This window comes from Colossoma macropomum, unplaced genomic scaffold, assembly GCF_904425465.1.
Source record: "Colossoma macropomum unplaced genomic scaffold, Colossoma_macropomum, whole genome shotgun sequence".
Classification (NCBI taxonomy): Eukaryota; Metazoa; Chordata; class Actinopteri; order Characiformes; family Serrasalmidae; genus Colossoma; species Colossoma macropomum.
In genome coordinates, this window is record NW_023494786.1 from 33,350,793 (window position 1) to 33,374,544 (window position 23,752).

Genomic DNA, 23,752 nt, shown 5'->3' on the forward strand with positions numbered 1-23,752 from the left:
AGAGAGAACCCTATGATGATGATTTTGTACATATTTAGCTAATTACTATCTCTATTAATGCTTTGAGTTTAATTAGATCAGAACATAATTCTTGTAAACATCTAAGATCTGAATAATTCATTGTTTTTAAACAGGTTTATTGTTTAGTGTTAGAGCGCAGTTTGAACTACTTCAGTAGAATGATCTGTATATAATAAACCCCTTTTATGTATGGCAGTTTTCAGTAATCTGTAGCGCTCGTTAGATGTGGAACCTGTCGGGAGAATTCATTCATTCATTCATTCATTCATTCATTCTAATAAACCCCTTTTGTGTATGGCAGTTTTCAATAATCTGTAGTGCTCGTTAGGTGCGGAACCTGTCAGGAGAAAGAATTAATTAATTAATTAATTAATTCATTCATTCATTCATTCATTCATTCATTCATTAATTCATTCATTCATTCATTCATCCATTCTAATAAATCCCTTTTATTTATGGCAGTTTTCAGTAATCTGTAGTGCTCGTTAGATTGTGAACCTGTTCAGAGAATTCATTCATTCATTCATTCATTCATTCATTTATTGCTTTTTCCCTGAATCAAAAAATTACTTTAATTACTATCTACTACTAACTATAACGAGAGGTACAAAGATCTTCGCGTCTATCAGATAGAAGCTCTCAGACCCATAAATAAGTAAATAAATTAACGAAAGTAATTAAATAGAATAAAACATTGAAAAACGAATCCTCGGATTTTTGCTCAGGCAGTCTCTTTAGGCACCCCGTAGCCCGTAGCCGCGGCCCTCGCGGGGTCCTCGGCATGTGTGGCGCGGTATTTCCTTGGTGAGTTTGAGTTTCAGGAGCGAAAATCAAAACCGAAATATTAGATATTAATATTAATATTAACGCGGTGAGATGAGCGCGTGCTGAGATGTCCTCCTTCACCGAGAGCAGCTGGTTCGTCCGGAAGGTGAGGCGCTGATTGGCGGGGCTGTGTAACCGGCTCAGTCGGAGCTTCTCCGGAGGAGAACCACAGAAACGCCGCTGAAGACCGAGGCGGGGGGCACTGGGTGCACTGGGGGGCTTAGTCCAGTCTGCTGTTCTCGGACTCTGTAACGAGAGACTAAACGCCCTCCTAACATACATGGTTCTTCAAGGGTTCTTTAGGAAAGCCAGTGGTTCCACGAGTTCTCTATGGAGCTGTTTGCATGCCTGAATGGTTCTTTGCATGGTGTAATGGTTCTCCAGATTGTTAACTAGAGAATGTGTTGTCTATGGTTCTAACGTGGCTCTTCAAGGGTCCTTTAGTAAAGAAAATGCCTCTAAAGAACCGTGAACGCTAAGGTTCTTTTGCATCATTAGCCATCCATTTGAAGAAGAACCATTTAATGTTCTGTAGACGGTTCTGTATGGAATATTTTATTGTTCTCTGCCTCTGTAATTAAAGTCTAAAGGCCTCTCTGGCCTGCATTCCTAAAATACATGGTTCTTCAAGGGTTCTTTAGTAAAAAAAAATCTCTCTAAAGAACCATGAAGACTTAGGTTCTTTTGCCTCATTAAATGGTTCTTCTTCAAATGGATGGTTAATGTTCTGTAGGCGGTTCTGTGTAGAATATTTTATTGTTCCCTGCCTCTGTAACTAAAGTCGAAATTCCCCTTTGGGCTGCACTCCTAAAATACATGGTTCTTCAAGGGTTCTTTAGGAAAGGCAGTGGTTCCATGAGTTCTCTATTGAACTGTTTGCATGCCTAAATGGTTCTTTGCATGGTAAAATGGTTCTCCAGATTGGTGGGGAATGTGTTGGTGTGGTTCTTCAAGGGTCCTTTGCTTGATTAAAGGGTTCTTTTGCATCATTAAATGGTTCTTCAAAATCATGGTTAATGTGCTGTGGATGGTTCTATACAGAACCGGGTATTTTTTTTATATATATATATATATATATATATATGTGTGTGTGTATATATATATGTATATAGGGCTGAAAGATTAATCGTTTTTATATCAAAATCGCAATTTTTCAAATCGCATTGCTGCAATTTTTATCATAGTTTTATGGTCTATTTTCAACTGCACTCTTAAAAAAAGATGGTTCTTCAAGGGTTCTTTAGTAAAGGCAGTGGTTCTGTTTACCACCATGAGTTCTCTGTAGAACTGTTTGCATGCTTAAATGGTTCTTTGCATAGTTAAATGGTTTTCCAGATTGCTGGAGGATGTGTTGTGTCTGGTTCTAACGTGGTTCTTCAGGGGTTCTTTAGTAAAGAAATGTCTCTAAAGCAGTGGTGGACGAAGTACACAAACCATGTACCTGAGTTAAAGTAGAGACACCCAAGGTAAAATATCACTCCAGTAAAAGTAGAAGTTCCTCCCTTTAGACCTCCACTTGAGTAAAAGTACTAAAGTATTCACCTTCAAATGTACTTAAGTATCGAAAGTAAAAGTACTAAAAGATTAATTATGACTTTAATGTCCTGTTATCATTTTTATAACAAGACTCGCTTCATTAACTCATTTTAGGTGTAAATACTCCAGTGTCTCTCTTGGTAAACCAGTCTTTAATAGAGTCATTAATTAGTGACGCTGATGTCTATTAAAATTATCATAAACACAAAACACTGAAGGCAAACAGTTTCCATCAGGTAGAACTGAGTGGCTCTGAAATCACTTTACAAACAAGCAAAGTTTCAGTTTAAGATTTATTTGAACTCAGTTACAAGTTTAAGTTTAATAAAAACTTTAAACTCAGATTCACAAATGAGTTTCCTTTACTAAACTGCATCTGTAGGTCTCTGTTCATAAACATAAACCAGCCTAAACTAATTTACTATAAAATGAAATGTGTTTGTGTAAATTCAGAATAAAGACCCGTCAGTCACAACTGCATATGAGTACATATTTCTATATTGTGGTCTGTTTACACAAAGTTAGGTTAGTTCATCATTTATGTTGAATAGACTCTCCCAGAATTTTACTCTGCTGCACTGATGTTGAACCGTGTGCTGCACTGGGTCGGTATGACCAACAGGTCAAAACAAGCTCAAAACAAACTGACCGCTGTGCCCTGATTGGTGTTCTTACTTTGCGCTTCTTTTGTTTTGACATGTTACGTTTTTATACACACATAAACCAAAAGGAGCGACAGATTTCTCATAATGTAGTGGAGTAAAAAGTGAGATATTAGACTTTGAAATGTGGTGGAGTGAAAGGAAAAAGTCACCCAAAAAACTTCAGTAAAGTACAGATACACAAAAACTACTTAAGTACAGAAACAAATTACATTTACTTAGTTACTGACCACCACTGTCTAAAGAAACATGAACACTTAGATAACCCTTTGCATGATTAAAGGGTTCTTTTGCATCATTAAATAGTTGTTCAAATTGATGGTTAATATGCTGTAGATGGTTCTATACAGAACCGGGTATTTTATTCATTCATATATATATATATATATATATATATATAATATATATATATATATATATATATATATATATATATATATATATATATATATTATATATATATATATAAGAAAATGGTTCTATATAGAACTGTGCACACCTCAGGAAACGCTGTGCATTAAATGACATGGCTCCTCACATCGTGAAAGGGTTCTTCAAGCTGATGGAGAATGTGCTGTAGATGGTTTTGAAAAAGGTTCTGTATAGCACCCAAAAGGGTTTTTCCATTGTCAAGCTAGTAACAATAGCAGAACCCTTTTGGGTGCTATATAGAACCACATACAACACAACACATTTTCTATTTGTCAATCAGAAGAACCGTTTCACAATGCAAAAAAAACATTTAATCAGGCCAAGGGCTTTTTGAGGGTTCATAGTTCCATATAGAACCATTTTCTTTACTAAAGAACCCTTAAAGAACCATCTTTTTGAAGTGCGAATGTTTATACGTTGCAAGGTTTTAGTAGGGAGATTTAACCTGGTCACACGGAGCTCGTGAACTGCTTTTAAATGAATTTGACGAATCAGAAGCAACCAAACAACCCTGTGCTGTGACATCAGAACCGCGAGTAACCGGCAGGCTGGTGCTCCGTGTTAAGAGTTCAAGCCTCAAGACGGAAACGTGTACACTGGTCTCCTTAGTAAAAAAAAAAATGCCCAGATATCGGTTTGTAGAAAACATTCACAATTTAAATCGTAATCGCGATATTGGACAGAAAAATCGCAACTAGATATTTCGCCAAAATCGTGCAGCCCTAATTATATAGCACCAAAAAGGGTTCTATTGTTACAGTGTCAAGCTTTTAACAATAGAGGAACCCTTTTGGTGCTATATAGGACCCTTTTCAAAAAGGTTCTGTTTAGAAACATCTAACACAGAGGTCACTAATAGACCCAGACGCTGGCCTATGGGGACCTGGACCTATAACTGATAAATTATGGAGAATTATTTAATTTTGGTGGGGTGGTCCTGTTTTAATCTGCGTAGCTTTTCTAGCCTTTACAGTAACTTTAGCAGTCGGGGAGACTCACAGACCAATCGCATGCGTTGTAAATATGACACGTGACGCTACTCAGCCAATCAGATCTGTGCATTACGATGAGCTCTGAGACTCGAGTGAGTGACGCACACAGGGGAGGGACGAGGCGAGAAACAGCAGTCGGAGAAGAAAGAGAGTCAGAGGGAAGTTATTTCACATGACGGCTCTAAAAAGAGAAAACTGACAATAAATCTTGTTGAAATATGACCGAACTGTACTTTATTTGATCTGACATTCAGTTGTTGACTGTTTAAGATGTTGATATACCTACTAGGCCACTTCAGGAAACAGTATATGGCACTGAATCATGATGCAAGTTAGACATTATGATGTTTCGGACGTTTGCTTCAGGATATTTTCTCTAACTGGACCTTATTGAATTTTAATTAAAGACCCCTGATCTAACACATTAACCATCAATCTGAAGAACGTTTTCACCACACAGAGAACCATTTAATCATGTTCTCGGCTAAAGTGTTCTGGAAAATGAAACTGTGGACTGAGATCATAACCTGAGTTAGTTTCTATTTCTGTAAATTTATAATGACTGATGTAATGAGTTGTTGGTCATGGATGTATTTAATCCTTCTTCGTTTTTTTCTTTTCTCCAGGTGATTAGATGGAGAGCCATTGCCAGTGTTGCGTGGTCAGTGCTGCTTCTGCCGGCCACAACGACGCTTTTTATTTTCCTCATTAGGTTCCGATTGTTTCACCCCATCCAGTGGACCTCAGGTAGGCAGTCGGTGTTCAGCAGTGATGGTTATAAATATGAACTCGACAGAGGCTCTTACTTCCTCTGTTCTCATGTGGCAGAGCTGAGGCTTAGGTCTCTGAAGGGGAGTTCCACCGAGTTTTAAAAATTTCTCCACAATTGGTTGAGGTGCAAGCGAAGTCATTCCCTGTGGTTTGGTGTAAAATGCTTGTGTCCACTGCGTGGATCCATGCTGTAACTAAAGTAATTCTGTTTTATTACAGAATGTTTAGCACTTTTGACTGCGGCGGGTACCATCTTCTCCCTTCTCCTGCTGAGTGGAGTCGTGCTGGTGATTGGCTTTTTCAACCTGGAGTATTATACAGGTAAGTAAAGGCATATATTTTCTAAAATTGGATATTCTCCCATTTTTTGTAGTGTTTTAGCCCCAGTCCCATTTCTTTTACTCCTACCCCTAGTTTTTGAGTGTCTCCTTGCCCCTTCAACTGAGTTACAGGGTAGTGGTTGAAATCTTCCCTCTGAAATGGGACCCTCAAATAAAAAGAGCATCACTTCATTAACAGCTACCAGCGCTGCTCTGTAGGCGACCCTGCCAGTCTGCAGTGACAGCAGAGGAGGGTAAAGTTCAGCTCCTCACTGCTGGGCTTTAGTTACATTTAGGGCATCATATGATCTTCAAAGAGGGGGGGCAATTATTTATTATCACCCACCCCTAATTCTTCAGTGATATGAAGCTGAAGTCAGATATTCACCAGATTCTTGTTCCAATTTTCCTGTTCCACCTTAAATGGTGATGCCTGAGGCACCAGAATGCAACAGCTGCATCATTTAAGGTGGAATGGGAAAATTAGCTAGCTAGCGAGACATCAGCACTACTAGTGATTTTCTTATGCTTGTTATGAAGAAAAGGACCAAAATACACTGAAACAACATTAAACTAAGATAAAACAGTGATTATTGTAATTTTTAACAGAAAATTCTCACATTTGTGGGTTTCTTTGGTCTCTTGTTCTCCATCTCACCGGTTTTTCTTTTTTTCTCATAACTTTCTGTTTGGAGTCTCTGAAAAACCTCCGTTTGGAGGGTCATGTAGCTCTAACACTTCACCCTCCCCCTCTATCTCAACAAGAATGGGGACACCCTACCCCTAGACGAGAACGCGCAAAACAGAGGGCTAGGGCTGAGCGGTAGGGCCGAGGGGTGAAATGGGACGGGGCCTTAGTCTATTTTTATTAACAGCGTCGCTGGGAGGTTGGCCATACCCTTAATATTTGTGTAGGTAGTGTAAAACAGTAGGACGGTTACTCAGTTAAACTCAGTAAAAATGACTCTGTGAATCAGCATGATTATTTGACCAACTGCATTTTTCATAAAGTGCCGAATTACCCCTTTAACTGGATTTTGTGCAGCACACTATGTGGAACGTTATAGAATAACAACTGTATTCATAGTTTTTCACAACAGATTTTAAATTTGACTTTGCCAGAACGTTTTTCTGAATGCGATGCACATCATATATGGATCATTCTGCCGATTTGGTTCAGAGTCAGAGCTGAGAACACGTTTTGGACTTTTAACTATCGAAACTTGACCAAATCTTTACCAAATAGTGACTGTTTCAGTAACAATGTTGGCTAATATTGAGCAGAAAAGAACCTAAGCCAGTGCATAAGCACAGCTTTGAGCAGCTGTTCACATATAAAATCATCACATTTTCATTAAAACATTAAAAAGTGCTCAACTGCATAAAATGTCGGACAATTCTTAATGTTCCACACTGAATTTCAGATTTTGGGACACATTTACTTTAAAACAATGCTCACCATGTGGCCATGAGGGACAGCAGTGCTGCTGGAGTTTTTAAACACTGTGTCCACTCACTGTCCACTCTATTAGACACTCCTACCTTGTCAGTCCACCTTGTAGATGTAAAGTCAGAGACGATAGCTCATCTGCTGCTGCACAGTTTGTGTTGGTCATCCTCTAGTCCTTCATCAGTGGTCACAGGTCGCTGCCCACAGGACGCTGTTGGCTGGATATTTTTGGTTGGTGGACTATTCTCAGTCCAGCAGTGACACTGAGGTGTTTAAAAACTCCAGCAGCACTGCTGTGTCTGATCCACTCAGACCAGCGCAACACACACTAACACACCACCACCACGTCAGTGTTACTGCAGTGCTGAGAATGACCCACCACCCAAATAGTACCTGCTCTGTGAGGGTCCATGGGGGTCCTGACCACTGAAGAACAGGGAAAAGGGGGCTAACAAAGTATCAGAGAAACAGATGGACTACAGTCTGTAACTGTAGAACTACAAAGTGCACCTATACAGTAAGTGGAGCTGATAAAATGGATAATGAGCATAAATGTCTAAGATATTATAAATGTCTGAATATTGTGTGACAGCAGTTTGACTGTATTCAGTGCACTATTGTTTCATGTTGCCCAAAGCTCGTTATAATCGTGTTTCGCTCTGTTGTGCTGCAGTTGTGCCCTCCATCCCGTGCTCCCGAGTGGCTCTCCTGGCTAAGGTGCTGCACCCACGGCAGTGCGTCCACTCTCTGGTGCACTGCACTGTGGGTATGGTGGTGATGTGGTGTGCCTCCATAACGGCCGGTGGCCGATATCGCACTCTCGGCTCTCCCTGCACGCACAGCGAGAGGTGAGCTGCCCGCGCCGGCCTGAGGCCTGACCTGATTCTGCTCGCTCTACATGCACTAAAACTTTCCACCCACCTTGCGGGCTCAGGTTGCCCTGCGATTACATCAATTACTCTCTCTGCCTAATACATGAGCGAGGCTTGGAGCACCGGCGCTGATAAAGTTTGTTCAATTAAAGCAATCTTAGGCAATCTTATCCGTAAAGGGACAACTTGGTGCAAGTTCCCGTTTGAAAGAGGAGACGTAGAGGCTCGTCTGAGGTCAGGTGGTGAAGTCAGCATACGCTGACCCCATTTCAGGTCAAATTCATATTCATTTAAAGGGCATGTTCTGCATTTTTCTTTGTATTGTACTTTTTAAGGTCCACTTAAAGGCGTTTGAGTGGTTTTATTTACTAAAAATGGTCAGGATTCATTTTTGCATAACCATTTTCCAGTTTCTCAGGCTGTTTTTTGGTTGCTGTGCCTTTAAGACTGATTATATGTAAATGAGCTCTGTTCCAAAGGGCGTCCTGTGCCTCATTCACAAAGCAGTCCGGGCTCAGTTGCTCCTTCAGCGTGAATGGGCAGGGCTGAACTGCTGTAGGCGAAATAGGCAGCTGTGCACAAATATGCTGTGTTTTTTTTTGTGACATCACAAAAACTACAAATTTAAATGGGCTGTTTTTGCAGCTTAGTTTACAAAAAAAGCAAGAAAAAAATGGTTTACAATGAAAAAGGCCCTTTAAAGCAGTTTTATACATGATTGTGCCCATAATGTTTAAATCTCTGATGTTACAGTGTTTCAATAAGGATTAATTAGGAAAAGATTCACTGGAACGCATCTCAGATTTCACTGAAATTTTATTGATTTATTTTTTTCCCCATTTCAAATTATTTAATTGTTTAAAATGCACTGAATACACAAATGTGACCGAGCTTTTACACCATAGAGGAAAATAGACAACAAAAACAATAGATCAAGCTTTTTGGAGGGACTTTCACATTTGAAAATGGCTTTTTTTTTCTTTTTTTTTTGGTCCTTTAAATGAGTGCATACTTATGACGGTGTTTTAGGGCCACTGTCAATAAAAATTAAAATAGTAGACTTTGAGAATAAAGTCATAATATTTCGAGAATAAAATCGTAATATTTGGAGGATAAAGTGGGCTAACTGTAGGGGGGCTAACTGTGGGGGGGGCATAACGTGTTGGGGTCTCGGTTGCTGTACTGGCGCCGGAGCTCCACTCACTCCTGTCTCTCTGTGGATCATTTTGATCATCATTCTCACTGTCTGTGAAACTTCATGCCCTCTTTGAATGGGGGGAGATGTAGCCCCCGATAGCCGTGTAGACGACCCTGCCTGAGATTCTCCTTCAACAACACAGACAGACAGTTTCCTCCGAGTCCGTCTGGCTCTTTATTCTAGATAAACACAGTTTCCTGCTCAGCCGTTTCAGCCGGTTCTTATACTAATAACAGGCTGGTGCTGATGAGCAGGAGAGACAGGGAGACTGAGTGTTTCTTTATGGGTGAATCGATATGAAAGTATCTCCACCAACTCACTGCCCCTCATTTAACACCAGGAGGCGCTGCTTCCCTTTGGAAAGCCTTTGGTCACTATATTGCGACTTTTCCGGGTAATAATCTACTTTAATGTCGTTTTTATAATCGATTTTATTATCGAAAAATGACGACTTTATTTTCGAAATATCATAACGTACGACTTTAAATCTTGAAATATTACAACTTTATTCTTGTAATAGTCTACTATTCTTATTAACATTGGCCATAAACACCGCCATACATACTGTACTGAATATCATTATAGTATTCTAACATTCACCTTTAGATTGAATCGTCTTTATTTAAACCTAATATTTAATAAGTCATTCTGAGATGAATTGATTTTTTTTCTGTATGTGCCTTATTGTATTTAGTAATTTAGTTCTCTCTGTGCTGCAGCGGCGGTGCTCCTGATGCCTGTCTAAATGAGTATCACCTGTTCTTCCTGCTGGCCGGAGCTTTCATGGGATACAGTCACAGCTTCTTGGGAGTCGTCCAAAATATGAATTATGTGTCCTTTCAGAACATACAGGTATATTTTTAAACCGATTCACATCCACAGTTTAATTGGTAATTGACATTTAATTAATCTAAACCCTGGGATGTGGAAAGTGGGCATACATTAGATATACAGACACATTATATACACTGTATCTCCAGAAACCCCTCCTAATTAGTGAATTTGTCTACTTTGAAGGGCAATTCCACCAGTTTTTTTCAAGATATCTGCCTAATTCAGTATTTGAGATAGACAGAGTGATTCAGAGTGGTTTGGTGTGAAATGGTTCTGTAAGGGCTGGCTCCAGGGCTGTGGCGCTCCCGGCCACCAGAGGGAGGCGACACACCTCCCAGGTCCAGTCAAGCCCAGTGTCCTACATCTGGGCAGAGGGCTTTATAACCGCAGAGAAGAAGACACACATTGCTGTGTCTTTGTCTCATTGTGAGCCAACAGAAACGGTGGGTAATTTTGGTAAGAGGGCTGAGTTTCGCGCTCCCCCTCACTTTTCGAGTTTTCTCCAGCCTCCTCTCGAGATTTCCTTCTCTGCTCTCAAAAAAAAGAAAGACTTCGTTCTGTTCTGTTTCTGTTGGGAAAGTCATTTGTCCTTTTTCAGTTACTTCATTTTCTCTGGACTTCTGAGAAAGCCAGTTTTCCCCTGGTGCCCTTTGTTCTTTTTCCCTGCCTGACAAAAATGGGTGGGTTTACAAATTTGGGTTTACAAATTTCCCACCCATTTTCGGGCTATCCCATATAAGGGCGCTCCTTTCATTGGCCTTCACCACGGCTGCAGTGGTAGAACGCTCGCGCAGCACCAATAGAGCCCGGGTTTGACCCCAGACTCATCAGGTCCTGAAGTCCTTATCCTTATACAGCTTTTCCATCTGCTGTACAGACGCTTGGCACTTGGGTCCTGGGTCCCCAAAACCTGTGGTGGTCTGGTGAGCCATCCAGCGTTACAGGTTCAGATTTCTTTACAGTGGTGGTGATAGGAACCAGGGGTCGCCATGACAACAACACTGAAAATAATTAGTTTTATTTGGGGACTGTTTTGCCTCAAAACATCCTGCATGTATCCCTCCACCATGAATGGATTTAAAAATATATTTTGGGCTAAAATTATTCTCAAAACTATCGTAAAACACTGTCTCAGACCTCAGGCAGTGTATTTAATAACCATTAAATGTAATAACTTTCTGTAAGGGAGCTCTGGGACGCTCTGGAGCAGCTGCACATGAGCCTAAGGTCACCATTCCCAATGCCCATATGGGCTAGAGGGGTATAAAGCCCCTCAGCATTGGGCTGTGGAGCAGTGGAGCTGCGTTCTCTGGAGTGATGGAGCTCCATCCAATACCTTTGGGATGAGTTAGTGATTCAGAACTGACCATCCAACATCAGTACATGACCTCACTAATGCTCCATCAAATCCTCACAGCAATGTTCAACATCTACTGTAAAGCCTTCCCAGAAGAGTAGAGGCTGTTACTGCAGCACAGACTCACTACTAACACCTTCTTTTCAGAGGAAACTCTGGAGTCTGCGGACTCTTGGCTATGTGGGGTTTCGCAGACCCAGATTAAGTTTAATCCTAGACTAAAAAAGCCTTTTCAGTGGTGAATCACTACTGACATTACTGGGCTAAGTCAATGTCCCCCAGTGTATATTAGCCGTGTAACACTGAGAGTGCTAAGACTTTAAAATGCTCTGTTATCCTAATATTTGTGTTTGTGTCCCACAGCAGTATAAGTACCTGCGCTTTAAAGGCTCCCTGCCGTGGGTGGTGAAGTGCAGCGCTGTTCAGTCTCTGTATTCAGTCAGGAATTATGTGGCTCTCTACTTCTTTTTTGGTAAGATCCTGTTTTGCTGCTTAAACATGGCACTAAAAACTGATTTAAATGGTTTAATTAAACACTCTCAGGAAAAAGGTACTAAACTGTGACTGGGTCAGTCCCCCTCTGGTCACTGGGGTGGTTCCCTCAAGGCTCATCTCAGTACCTTTAGTCAGGGAACATAACTGAACCATAATCCACTGAATGATATGTTCTAAGCTGTACTGACTCCACACACCCCGTCTCGTCTCCAGGCTTTTATTTTACTGTTCTGTTTTAAAACATTCGGTTATGAAAAGGTACAAATACGAACTTTTCACCTGGAAAAACTTATTTAAGGTTCACAATCAGACCTTAAAACCACTGTTGGAGCTTTGAGGGAACATTTACACTGTTTGTACCTTGATGAACGAAACATTGTACCTGCACAGAACCTTCATTTCTAACAGTGAATATGAATACTTTTTCCCCCAGGTCATATTTCCAGAGCGTGGATCTCTAACACACTGAATCTGCAGATTGACAGGTATGATTTAGATATTAAATGTTATTATTTCTGTTCATTTACATATTTTGAGTGGACGATACGGCAAATACTGGAGGTTATTTTCACGATACGCGATGAATGTCATATTAATGATTTTTTTTGTTTTGTTTTTTTTCGGTAAGTTGGTGCACGAAAAAAACCCAGTAATGCCACAATAAAATTGACACTTTCAGAAGCTTTTCACAAACTGAACTGCACTAAATCCAGTGAAAGTAGTGTTAACTTTTTTAATGAAACATTTTTTTGACTCTTCTTTAATTACTGACGATATCCTCCAAATCCTCAGAAAAGCATATTGTCACTTTTAAGCATAAATAGACGTCTAGAGTTTCAATCTGTCCTGAAATTGTGGTCAAAAATCGATTTTCTAAATATTTAATTTATAATGTAATGTTGATGGAGCGCAAAAGGCGGAACCTGGAAGTGAGTAAGTGCAGCGCCCGGACAGTCTGCGGCAGCACGTAACAAAAACACTACTGGATGAGTGAGAAATCCGACCGGCTCCCTCTGCATTAAAGCCAGGTTAGATCAGGAGTCACAACCCAAATGATCAGAAGAGACATTTTGTCTCTTCAAACCAGCTTGGGAGCTGCAACATTTAATGTCCCGTATGTCTCAGTATGTGCTGATGTCCTAGTATAGACTAAACAACATAAACGAAAACGCAGATTTACTCCGCTCTGCTTTAAGCTTCGCCTATAGCCGCTTTCCTCCCATCTCCGCCAGAAAACCTTTCCTCAGAAGTAGATCAGTTAAATGTCTCTCAGCGTTCGACTGTTTTACGAGGCTGAAGTCACTTCTTGTTCTCCAGCTTCTTGTTCGAATTTTCCCGTTCCACCTTAAATTCTAACTGAGGCGCCGAATGTAAATGCGGCACCATTTAAGGTGGAACGGGAGAATTAGAAAGAGAAGCGACTTCAGCTTCTCCACTTCTTAGTGTTTCACAGTCTCTCGTTGCAGATTTAACGTACCAGGAAACCAACTGCGCTGCTTATGAATGTGAATAACGCATCGCTGCTATGTGACCTGCAGTCTGCACGGCGGTTCTCAGTCGTTGCGAAACAGGGTTTTCGGCGCTATGTATGTCTCAAAGACATTTTACTGACACAGCGATCCCCCCGTCTCTACAACGAGACCGAAACCCAAGTTATAAAATCACTAAAGAAAACGTGTAGGACAGCTGTAACGTGCTGCGTGGTCGTCCATCACCACTGGATCTTATTTCACCGTAACTGCGCATTTTATCGCAGATGAGTAGCAGCAGCGTCTCATGTGCTCCAAACAAGAGCCCTGAATGAGAGCCTTCTGGTTCACTTGCCACATCACTTCCATTTGATTTATTAATAAGATATTGAAAGTAAATTCATTACGGATCATTACAAATACTTTGGTTTAAAAGTACCAAGTCACTTTAAATAACAGCACAGAGTCACTTAGTCACTTTAAAAAATATTGTCTCTATATTTTGTGTATATTTAATATATTTCAGTTGGTTTTTCTTGTATTTTTATTTTTACTTATTTACTTTCTGTAGAGTGATTAGCTGAGCCTCATCACAAGCATTTCAATGCGTAAATGTCCTGACATGTTCTGCAAATGACAAATAAACTTGAACTCACACAGTGAGAAAATATAAATGCTGTATAGAAAAAAAGATGCATCGATAATCGTTTTATAATCGCATCGCAGCCCTCTGAATCGGAATCGAATCGTGAGGTGCCTAAAGATTCCCACCCCTATCACTGAGCCTCAATAATAGTGTCTTTAGAGCTCACATGAATAAAATATGGAACAATGTAAAACAATATGCTATAATGCAATAATCAGCTCTCCAAAAATAAGTTTACATTCTGCTTTAATGTATTTATTCATCAGAGAATTCTTTTGATCAACATGTAAGATTTTTATTTTAGTCTGCATGTATTTAGTGAGATCTTAATGTTCACCTGTTTACATAGAACAGAGGTCACTAATAGGCGGACCGCGGTCAGAATCCGGACCCAGATGCTGTGCTATGTGGATCTCGACCTAAAACCGCTAAACTATGGAGAATTATTTAATTTTGACGGGGTGGTTCTGTTTTAATCGGCGTAGCTTTTCTAGCCTTTACGGTTCCGCTTTTGCGGCCAGAGACTCACAGACCAATCGCACACATTTAAATATCACACGTGACGCTACTCAGCCAATCAGATCTGTGCATTACAGTGAGCACTGAGACTCAAGTGAGTGACGCACACACACGGGGATGAGGTGAGAAACAGTAGTTGGAGGAGAAAGTGAGTCAGAGGGAGGTTACTTCACATGTTGTGCTCTTAAAAAAGAAAACTGACAATAAACGTTGTTGAAATATGACTGAACTGTACTTTATTTGATCTGACATTCAGTTGTTGACTGTATAAGACGTTGATATACCTACTAGGCTCCTTCAGTGAACAGTATATGGCTCTGAATCATGATGCAAGTTAGTGCATAATGCAGTCCTTCGCTTGAGGTAATTTTCTCTAAATGGACCTTTTTGAATTTTAATTAAACACTCCTGACACAGAACATGGTGCAGTGAACATATTGAGCATTTAACAATATAAATATTTGTGTCCAAACAAATTTGGTCCTTTTGGCTGCGCTAAACTGCACTGTTCTCTCGAGCTGAGTGGACGACTCCAGCATGTGAGATTAAAAATATGGAGAAAAGTGAAAAAGTAAACTGAAGCAGAGAGAAATGCAGGTAAAATGGTGGGGGGCGGCTCTTAGAACCTCAGTGTGGAATTCGAACCAGCCTGAGTCCGACTCGTTTTTGCGTAATGACGTCCGAACCCGACAGACACGAGCAGTCGGCCCCCCCGCCGGGTTTGGGCAGATATTTCGTGCTCTGTTGCTCACTCCAGTGTACTGGTTCTCGTTCTAGTTCTCTTCACTCTCTGGACTCGCTGGCCGGTCTGCTGGACTTCTCTCTGCTTTATCACCTGTGGATCAGCGGCACCTTCCTGCTGCTCACCTGGTACATCACCGTGCTGCTGTTCAGGATCTACGTCACCGAGGTACAGAGCCAGAGCTCCTGTTTGACTTTTATAGGTCGTGTGGGATTCTGATCATCTTTTTTTTTTTTTCTCCAAACATTGGAAAGCGCTGCCCACAATAGAGGTCTGCACCGTATCCACCACTGTATCTTGCGGCGCGGAGCAAATTTTCAGTGTCCTGCGAAGGAGCGGGTCAACACATTCATATAGAGAAATCCTGCAAATTAATGAATAACCAAAATAAAATGATAAATCACTTAATATTCGGCAAATATAAATAATATCTAACAGCCAGATATACAGGTATATTACACTTAAACTTGTTAGGGTTACAATTTATTTATGTTTTAAAATAAAATAATACGTTATTTTAACAGTTACACCTTCTTGAGCCTCAATTTAGCAATATTGGTTTATAAATCAATCATATAGAATTCAGAGCACCACAGAAGAGCTCGTCCTCACAGTCATGTGTGAAGGCTGAGGACATATTTAGAGATAAAAAACATGTTTTTCTGCAATTTTAACTGCAATAATCTAAACATGACTATGAAATATGTGAATTAAATATCATAAAGAAAACAAATACTAAATAAATATTATATGATACATATAATGAAAGTTGTTGTCCCCAGGAGTCGGGTCACTGGTGTTACTGCATAACAAAAAATCTCTTATTTTGAAATAAAAGTCACACTGATGACATCACTCGACTTCCTTTTACCTGTTCTCTGAGGATCTATGAAGAAAAGCACATGGTGAGTCCACTGTGTCTTTCAGTTATCAGAGATTTTCTCATTTAGCTCATGATTTCATATGGAGCTTTTAGCTGAAGTCACTGGTGTGACCGACTTTATTCTGAGGTAACTGTGAAAAAATAGAATACAAATGGATTAAATTCCATATTTTAGTGGATATTCCATGATTGACATGTGGTTTGATGCTTTGTAGCAGCCATTTAGTAAAATGCATTGTTCATTAAAAATGTCTCTGGTGTTTCCTTTATTATGTGTAACACCAATGAGGATCAGTAACACCAGTGACTCCTATGGAGAGATAGAAAAGTGGACGTTTCTGTAGAATGACCCAGATACTCTAAACTAGTTCTAAATAGATACAACTAATCGTGAACAATGTCATGATTGGTCGCATCAGCAGGTTACAGAAACTGAGCCCTCAGACGGTCACAGCTGTGGAAAGTGCTCTTATAAAGGCGAATACATGACAATAAAGCTGAATAAAGGCTTAATCTTGACTGACACTGATGTAAAGTAGTTACATAGGTCAGGACTGGGATAATGAAATTTTGTGGGAGTGGGACTAAAAAAATCAATCCTGTTCTGACCTCTGTCCCAGTTTTCTCTAGAAAACTAGTCCAAACTCTGAAAGATTAAACTGAATTTTCTTTACAATACTTTCTCCAAAAATATCAATTTGTTTTATGCTGCCCACTGGCTTATATTATAGGCAGGGGTCGACATTGCCTGTTTCCTGGTGCCCTGGCCACAGCATTACACAATTTGCGTCTAAAAATGCAGAGCTTGTGGTTCAAGTGGCCACTTGCCTTGGAGACTTTTACTTCTTTTTGTTGTCCTTTTAACAAACCACCAGAGCGGTGGAATTTTCACACATTAACAAATATCTACCATGAATTATGAAGCCAATACGTCTCTTATTATTGTGAGCTTTGAATTTCTTTTTTAAAGCACCACACGGCTGGTTTTTGCTCGTTAAATGTAAATTCACTCTGTATGCGCCAAATATTTCTATAATTCTAGCTGTAAGTTTTTAACTTTGGCCACAGTATTGTTTGCTTTGTCTGCGGTAATTGACCGTATGTGACAGATACAACAGACAGAGATTAAAACTGCTGAAGTATCCTTTCAACCCCCTTCGTATGCTTGCACCTTGTTGCAGTGACTGTTTTTAAACTGGCTGTTCGTCGTCTCTGTTCAGTCGTACAGATTCCCAGTGCAGTCCACGTTCGCTGAGGATGTGGAGCAGTGTCTTCCTAAAGTCCTGGCTGAAGAGAACACCCTGATTATGAAGGTATTCCGTGTTTTTCACCGTACAGTTATGGTCTGCAGTCCTTATTTTCTTGTTAAAACCCTTTCTGTTTGTGTTATTTCAGTTTCTGGCCCTGCAGGACCTGGCTTTGCTGTCCCAGCACTCACCTTCTCGCAGACAGGAGGTTTTCAGCCTGAGCCAGCCAGGTACCTCACATTTCTGTTACGCTTGTCCTACTTTCTGAACAGGATTCAGACATTGGTTTGTACTTTAGTACTGTCTTAACTCTTTACACAATACATTATGTACATTGAGAATAGGGCTGCAACAAACGGGTAATTTGATAGTCGAATAATTGAACGATTGCTGAAACGAATAATCGATTATTCGGATTATGAATCATTACATTTCCAAATAACACTTACGTACCTATCAGCTTTTAAATTGAGCTTGAGGTTGTTTTACACATTTGCTGACAAACAATGACAATACAGATTAATAACATTCAGAAGTTCAGTTTTAACAAGTTTCAAAAGATAAATAAAACTCCAGTATATTTTTCCTGTCGAAATTTAAACCCAGTGATGTGAAAAGTAGTAGCAATAAAATATTAAACTAAATCAATTTTCCTTTAAGCAAGTAATGTGTATTTTGTGTATTCTGCTGTCTGTCTACACTCTGTTACAACTAAATTCTACAATCACAGTCTTTACTGAAACGGAGGGAAGTCAGCGTCTCTCCGTGCTCCTGGGAGAGTCTCGCTCTCCTCTGAGAGCAGATAATCCCTGCTGCAGAGGAGACGCGCTCTGATGGAGCGGATGGGAAAGTGGCGAACGTCTGTGGCGAACTTGTTCTCTATGAACAGTTAAATGAACGATTTTGTATAAACATCTAATTTCAGCCGTCACCCTTCGTCCAGCTGCCCTGTATGTTCGCGGAGAACCACCTCCTTAAACTGTTTGCAAGGGCAAACAATCGTGGAACGCAGAAAACTGTTTGCAAACGCTCTCCTGTGTTTGCTGAATTTGACCGCACCGGTGGCCTCGACGTTAAGACGATGATGCAGTGTTTGAAAAGTAAACGGGGTCGTTGTGAATAATAGTTACTCGCTTCTCTGCTCCAACACCATTAACAATTCGAGAGAGCATGCGTTCGAAATAGAAAATGTTACAGCTCAGCTCAGAACATGAAGTAGGACGGCTTTTAACATTATCTAACCAGCTCGCTAGCACAACTGTCGCCGCATCCCAAACCACACACTTCTGTACTTCACTCACTACACTAATGAGTGCACTTGTAATTGTATATGCGCTATTTTTACACACTATTTAGTGAGCTAGTATGCGGTTTGAGACGCGGCGTATCTTACCGAAAGGAATCGTCTCCATTCAGCGAGCCGTCGTGTTTCCTTCTCAGACGCTCCAGCATGGAGGATGTGCTCCCATGCCAGCTAAGGTCGGCTTTACAAACAGCACAACTGGCAACCTTTTTTTTCTAAGTTCAGCTCCACTCTTTTGAAGATGTTGTTCTTGAGGCTGCCATCGTGCTGTTGTTAACTCTCCAGGAAGCGGTAATGTCAAAACAATCCTAGTGAGCGTGAGGAAGACGCGTAATGATGTTACCAACTAATCGACTATTAAATTAGTTGCCAACTAATTTGGTTGTCGATTTTAGTCGACGAAGTCGAATAAGCGTTGCAAACCTAGTTAAGATTTGTCCAGCAGATGGTGCTGTAGCTTCACGTCTGATTTTTTTAAACTGTTTGGTGATCAAATCTTAACCAAATCCCAACATGCAGAGGATCTTTCCGGGGCCGAACTTTACCTGTAAAACAAAATTTAGGCAGAAAAATGTTTGTAGGTCCTGCAGGTCTCTCATATCCACCCTCCTGTGTTGCTGTGCTGTCTCTGCAGGTGGTCATCCCCATAACTGGAACGCCATCAGTAAGGAGTGTCTGGCTCTGCTGAATCAACTAACGCAGCGCCTCGTGGCTCACCATGACGCCGTGGCCTCCAACGGCAGAGCGAAACTTCCATCTGCCGGCAGTGATGCCAGATCCTCCTCAGAAAGCTCAGGTACAGCTGAGGCTGACTTTAACACGAGTCACAGAAGTGCCAGTGAAGCTTACAGTGAATGAAAGCTAGTTGGCAACAGTTAATACAGGGTTCTAAAGTGAGGGGGGTGGTGGATGACTGCCCTACCTAGCTTTAATGTGGCGAAGCCCCCGCCTCTGACTTTGAGGGTATGTGTTTCTCAGTTTCCTCTGCGGTGATGTCGGGGACGGAGGATTTGCCCCAGACTCCGCGCCCCAGCGCTCTGATGCGGACCCCCGGCTCAGCCTTCCTGAAGTCATCCAGCAGAAGCGTGAGCAGCCCCATGACTGCCCCCTTCACCCCAGACCTGGACAGTCCCTTCTCCACCCCCGCCTTGCGCCGCCTGGCCCCCCAGCCGGGCCCTCAGCAGGCCACTTGGTTCGGTTCCGTTCAGAGCCCACACATCATGAGGAGAGGCCCCAAACTCTGGAGCGCTTCCACAGGTCAGCATTCGTTCTGAAAAGTGAAAGACTTTTTTCAGTTAAAGCCGATCTGTATGATTCTGTAGAGCAGTTGTTGATATTTGAACTCGACAGCAAACAAATCCTTCACAAGCTCCGCCTCCCAAATTCATGGACTGTGCTGTTTTAGATCTTTGTGGCCATAAAACCCTTCGAAACGTTGTACAGACAAATCAGTACCGTGACACAACATTAGAGTGAACAACCAAACAGCAAGTAACGTAGCTAATGTTGCCCACCCGTGCAGCAGGAGCGACCTCCTCATCCGTTTTCATGCCTTTCAACTCTCGAAGCTTAAGTCAGCGTCTTTTTCGACAGCTTCTTGTTCGAATTTTCACGTTCCACCTTAAAAGGTGCAGCAGCTAGACTACATTCAGGCGGCTCAGCTTATTCTTCGAATTTTCCTGTTCCACCTTAAGTGATGCACACACAATGACGGTCACTGTCTGCGGAGGGCAAAACAAAACATGGGGAGGGCGACGTTTTCACAGATTGGGACTAACATGCATACGCGGTCAGACCGGCTATTAAACAAAAACAGAGAAGCTCAGATTACACACACACACACACACACACACACACACACACACACACACACACACACACACACACAGAGGGGGCGTGACTTCATTCTCTGCTTTGCTTGTTATCCTGTGCTGATGTCAGACTCTCAGGCCAATGGCAGTGCTACCGCGTCTCCTGCTCCCGCCCCCAGCTCTCCGCCTCCAGACCAGAAACCCAGCTTCATCGCTCAGTGGCTCCAGAACAGGAAGGAACAGGTAATGTCTCCATAGCAACGCACTGAACCCTCCCAAGGCTCCCAGGACATGTGACTTTGTGAAAGACTTTAGAGAGAGTCTGTCTTTCGTGATACAGTCAGATTTCAGATTCAGTTTTGGAGTACCACAGCACGCTGGACCGTTTCACCGGTCATTATTAGGCTGTTCATGAGGAGCTGGATTAGTTTCACCTGGACTGTTTCTGTAATTTAAGTGATGCAGTACGAATTTGCAGTGCGCATAATACTTGTAACAAGTTATTTTGATCAAGTACAAATCTTCAGTGTGTAGTTTTACGGTCTGACTGTAATAATTGTGGAGTGATTTTAATCCAGTATGAATCTGCAGTGTGTGTAGTTTTACAGTCTGACTGTAATAATTGTGGAGTGATTTTAATCCAGTATGAATCTGCAGTGTGTGTAGTTTTACAGTAATAATTGTGGAGCGATTTTAATCCAGTATGAATCTGCAGTGTGTGTAGTTTTACAGTCTGACAGTAATAATTGTGGAGTGATTTTAATCCAGTATGAATCTGCAGTGTGTGTAGTTTTACAGTAATAATTGTGGAGCGATTTTAATCCAGTATGAATCTGCAGTGTGTGTAGTTTTACAGGCTGACAGTAATAATTGAGGAGTGATTTTAATCCAGTATGAATCTGCAGTGTGTGTAGTTTTACAGGCTGACAGTAATAATTGTGGAGTGATTTTAATCCAGTATGAATCTGCAGTGTGTGTAGTTTTACAGTCTGACAGTAATAATTGTGGAGCGATTTTAATCCAGTATGAATCTGCAGTGTGTGTAGTTTTACAGTCTGACAGTAATAATTGTGGAGCGATTTTAATCCAGTATGAATCTGCAGTGTGTAGTTTTACAGTCTGACTGTAATAATTGTGGAGCGATTTTAATCCAGTATGAATCTGCAGTGTGTAGTTTTACAGTCTGACAGTAATAATTGAGGAGTGATTTTAATCCAGTATGAATCTGCAGTGTGTAGTTTTACAGTCTGACTGTAATAATTGTGGAGTGATTTTAATCCAGTATGAATCTGCAGTGTGTAGTTTTACAGTAATAATTGTGGAGCGATTTTAATTCAGTATGAATCTGCAGTGTGTGTAGTTTTACAGTCTGACAGTAATAATTGTGGAGTGATTTTAATCCAGTATGAATCTGCAGTGTGTGTAGTTTTACAGTAATAATTGTGGAGCGATTTTAATCCAGTATGAATCTGCAGTGTGTAGTTTTACAGTCTGACTGTAATAATTGTGGAGCGATTTTAATCCAGTATGAATCTGCAGTGTGTAGTTTTACAGTCTGACTGTAATAATTGTGGAGTGATTTTAATCCAGTATGAATCTGCAGTGTGTAGTTTTACAGTCTGACTGTAATAATTGTGGAGTGATTTTAATCCAGTATGAATCTGCAGTGTGTAGTTTTACAGTCTGACTGTAATAATTGTGGAGTGATTTTAATCCAGTATGAATCTGCAGTGTGTAGTTTTACAGTCTGACTGTAATAATTGTGGAGCGATTTTAATCCAGTATGAATCTGCAGTGTGTAGTTTTACAGTCTGACTGTAATAATTGTGGAGTGATTTTAATCCAGTATGAATCTGCAGTGTGTAGTTTTACAGTCTGACTGTAATAATTGTGGAGTGATTTTAATCCAGTATGAATCTGCAGTGTGTAGTTTTACAGTCTGACTGTAATAATTGTGGAGTGATTTTAATCCAGTATGAATCTGCAGTGTGTGTAGTTTTACAGTCTGACTGTAATAATTGTGGAGTGATTTTAATCCAGTATGAATCTGCAGTGTGTGTCGTGGAAGGTAATGGTACTCCAAAACTGAATTTGTGCAGTGCTGATTTAATTAATGCAGCATTATCTGGAAACATTCACACTCATGAACACAGAATCCTCTACAGTGTCTCTTGTGAAAGTCATTTGACTTTGACTGTCATCCTGTAAACCACCTCCTCCTGAAATGAACTGTTGGCTCTTGTCTTCCTGCTCTGAACTGCTGTGCTCAGGTGAAAGGGTTCTTGGCGAAGCGCGTGCTGGTAGTGTATTTGTTTAATAAGGTAAGGAGGTAAAGCCGTGCATGGTCGAGTTAAAGCAGCATGCTTTAACGGTGGTGGGTGGTGGAGGATTGATGTAGCACCCTGTCTCTGTAGCGTATAACACTTCAGCCTCTTCAGTTTCATTACGTCTCTGTTTGTTTGAGTAGCATGTAGGTGTTTTTCTCCAAGAGTTTCAAATAACTGTGTACATGCATTCAAACACAACTCTGTTTATATGTTAAACTCTGTAAGTAAGGAATCTCTGGTTTTTACAGTTTTTACTCCAGTTCAAGGACTGAAAAAAAGATTTTTGTTTTCTTCTGTGTTAGGGCTGGGACAATGATCAGATTTTTGAAAAATGAATAAATATATTTATATTTTAATTATTGATATTTTATGCACATTTCCTATTTGAGCTGTTATTTTTATTTTTTACTTTATTTAGTCCATCAAGGTACTTCTGAGTCAAAATAAAGGTTGATTGATTGATTGATTCCCACCTTCCTTCCTGCCTGCCTTCAATCCATCGATCCCTCCTGCCTGCCTTCCATCCATCCATCCCTCCCTCCATCCCTCCTGTCCACCCTCCATCCCTCCTGTCCGCCCTCTCTCCTTTCTGCCCACCCTCTCTCCTTCCTGCCTTCCTTCCTTCCTTCCATCCCTCCATCCATCCATCTATCCCTCCCTCCTTCCTTCCTGCCTTTCTTCCTTCCTTCCTTCCTTCCTTCCTTCCTTCATCCATCTATCCCTCCCTCCTGCCTTTCTTTCCCTCCCTCCCTCGGTGTATTACAGAGGAAGGTGACAAATCCAGAATCCTACCAATTGATTTGGCCGATTACTGCTGATTATTGATAAGTTCATAAATGTGCTCAGCCTTATTTTATTTTGTATTGTACATAGTTATTTGAGACTCTTATTATGAAGTGGAGTTCTTTTTCTTTGCTGTCCTAATCCTGTAGCGAAACACTTGTACTGTAGTTACCTTTCTGTGATCTTCTTTAGTCAGAAGTTGGGTGTGGGTGTGGGTGGGGGGGTGGTATTGGGTGTGGCTGTGGGGGGGGGGCGGT

General features: G+C 40.9%; 1 protein-coding gene across 2 annotated transcripts in view; it reads left to right on the top strand.

The window, feature by feature from the left end:
- The first annotated feature begins 791 nt into the window (after nucleotides 1-791).
- Nucleotides 792-23,752, top strand: part of ndc1 (NDC1 transmembrane nucleoporin) — a 29,167-nt gene continuing 6,206 nt past the window's right edge. Inside the window, exons 1-14 of one of the 2 annotated variants that reach the window (XM_036565402.1) lie at nucleotides 792-952; nucleotides 5,095-5,215; nucleotides 5,459-5,560; nucleotides 7,683-7,857; nucleotides 9,799-9,931; nucleotides 11,637-11,742; nucleotides 12,199-12,250; nucleotides 15,177-15,309; nucleotides 17,245-17,337; nucleotides 17,420-17,501; nucleotides 19,209-19,370; nucleotides 19,553-19,831; nucleotides 20,516-20,628; nucleotides 22,656-22,706. In XM_036565402.1, the coding sequence (XP_036421295.1) occupies nucleotides 914-952; nucleotides 5,095-5,215; nucleotides 5,459-5,560; nucleotides 7,683-7,857; nucleotides 9,799-9,931; nucleotides 11,637-11,742; nucleotides 12,199-12,250; nucleotides 15,177-15,309; nucleotides 17,245-17,337; nucleotides 17,420-17,501; nucleotides 19,209-19,370; nucleotides 19,553-19,831; nucleotides 20,516-20,628; nucleotides 22,656-22,706 (1,641 nt within the window). In that variant the 5' untranslated portion in view covers nucleotides 792-913. Of the gene's footprint in view, nucleotides 953-5,094; nucleotides 5,216-5,458; nucleotides 5,561-7,682; nucleotides 7,858-9,798; nucleotides 9,932-11,633; nucleotides 11,743-12,198; nucleotides 12,251-15,176; nucleotides 15,310-17,244; nucleotides 17,338-17,419; nucleotides 17,502-19,208; nucleotides 19,371-19,552; nucleotides 19,832-20,515; nucleotides 20,629-22,655; nucleotides 22,707-23,752 lie in introns of both variants that reach the window. The other variant, XM_036565400.1, reaches the window with a different exon arrangement.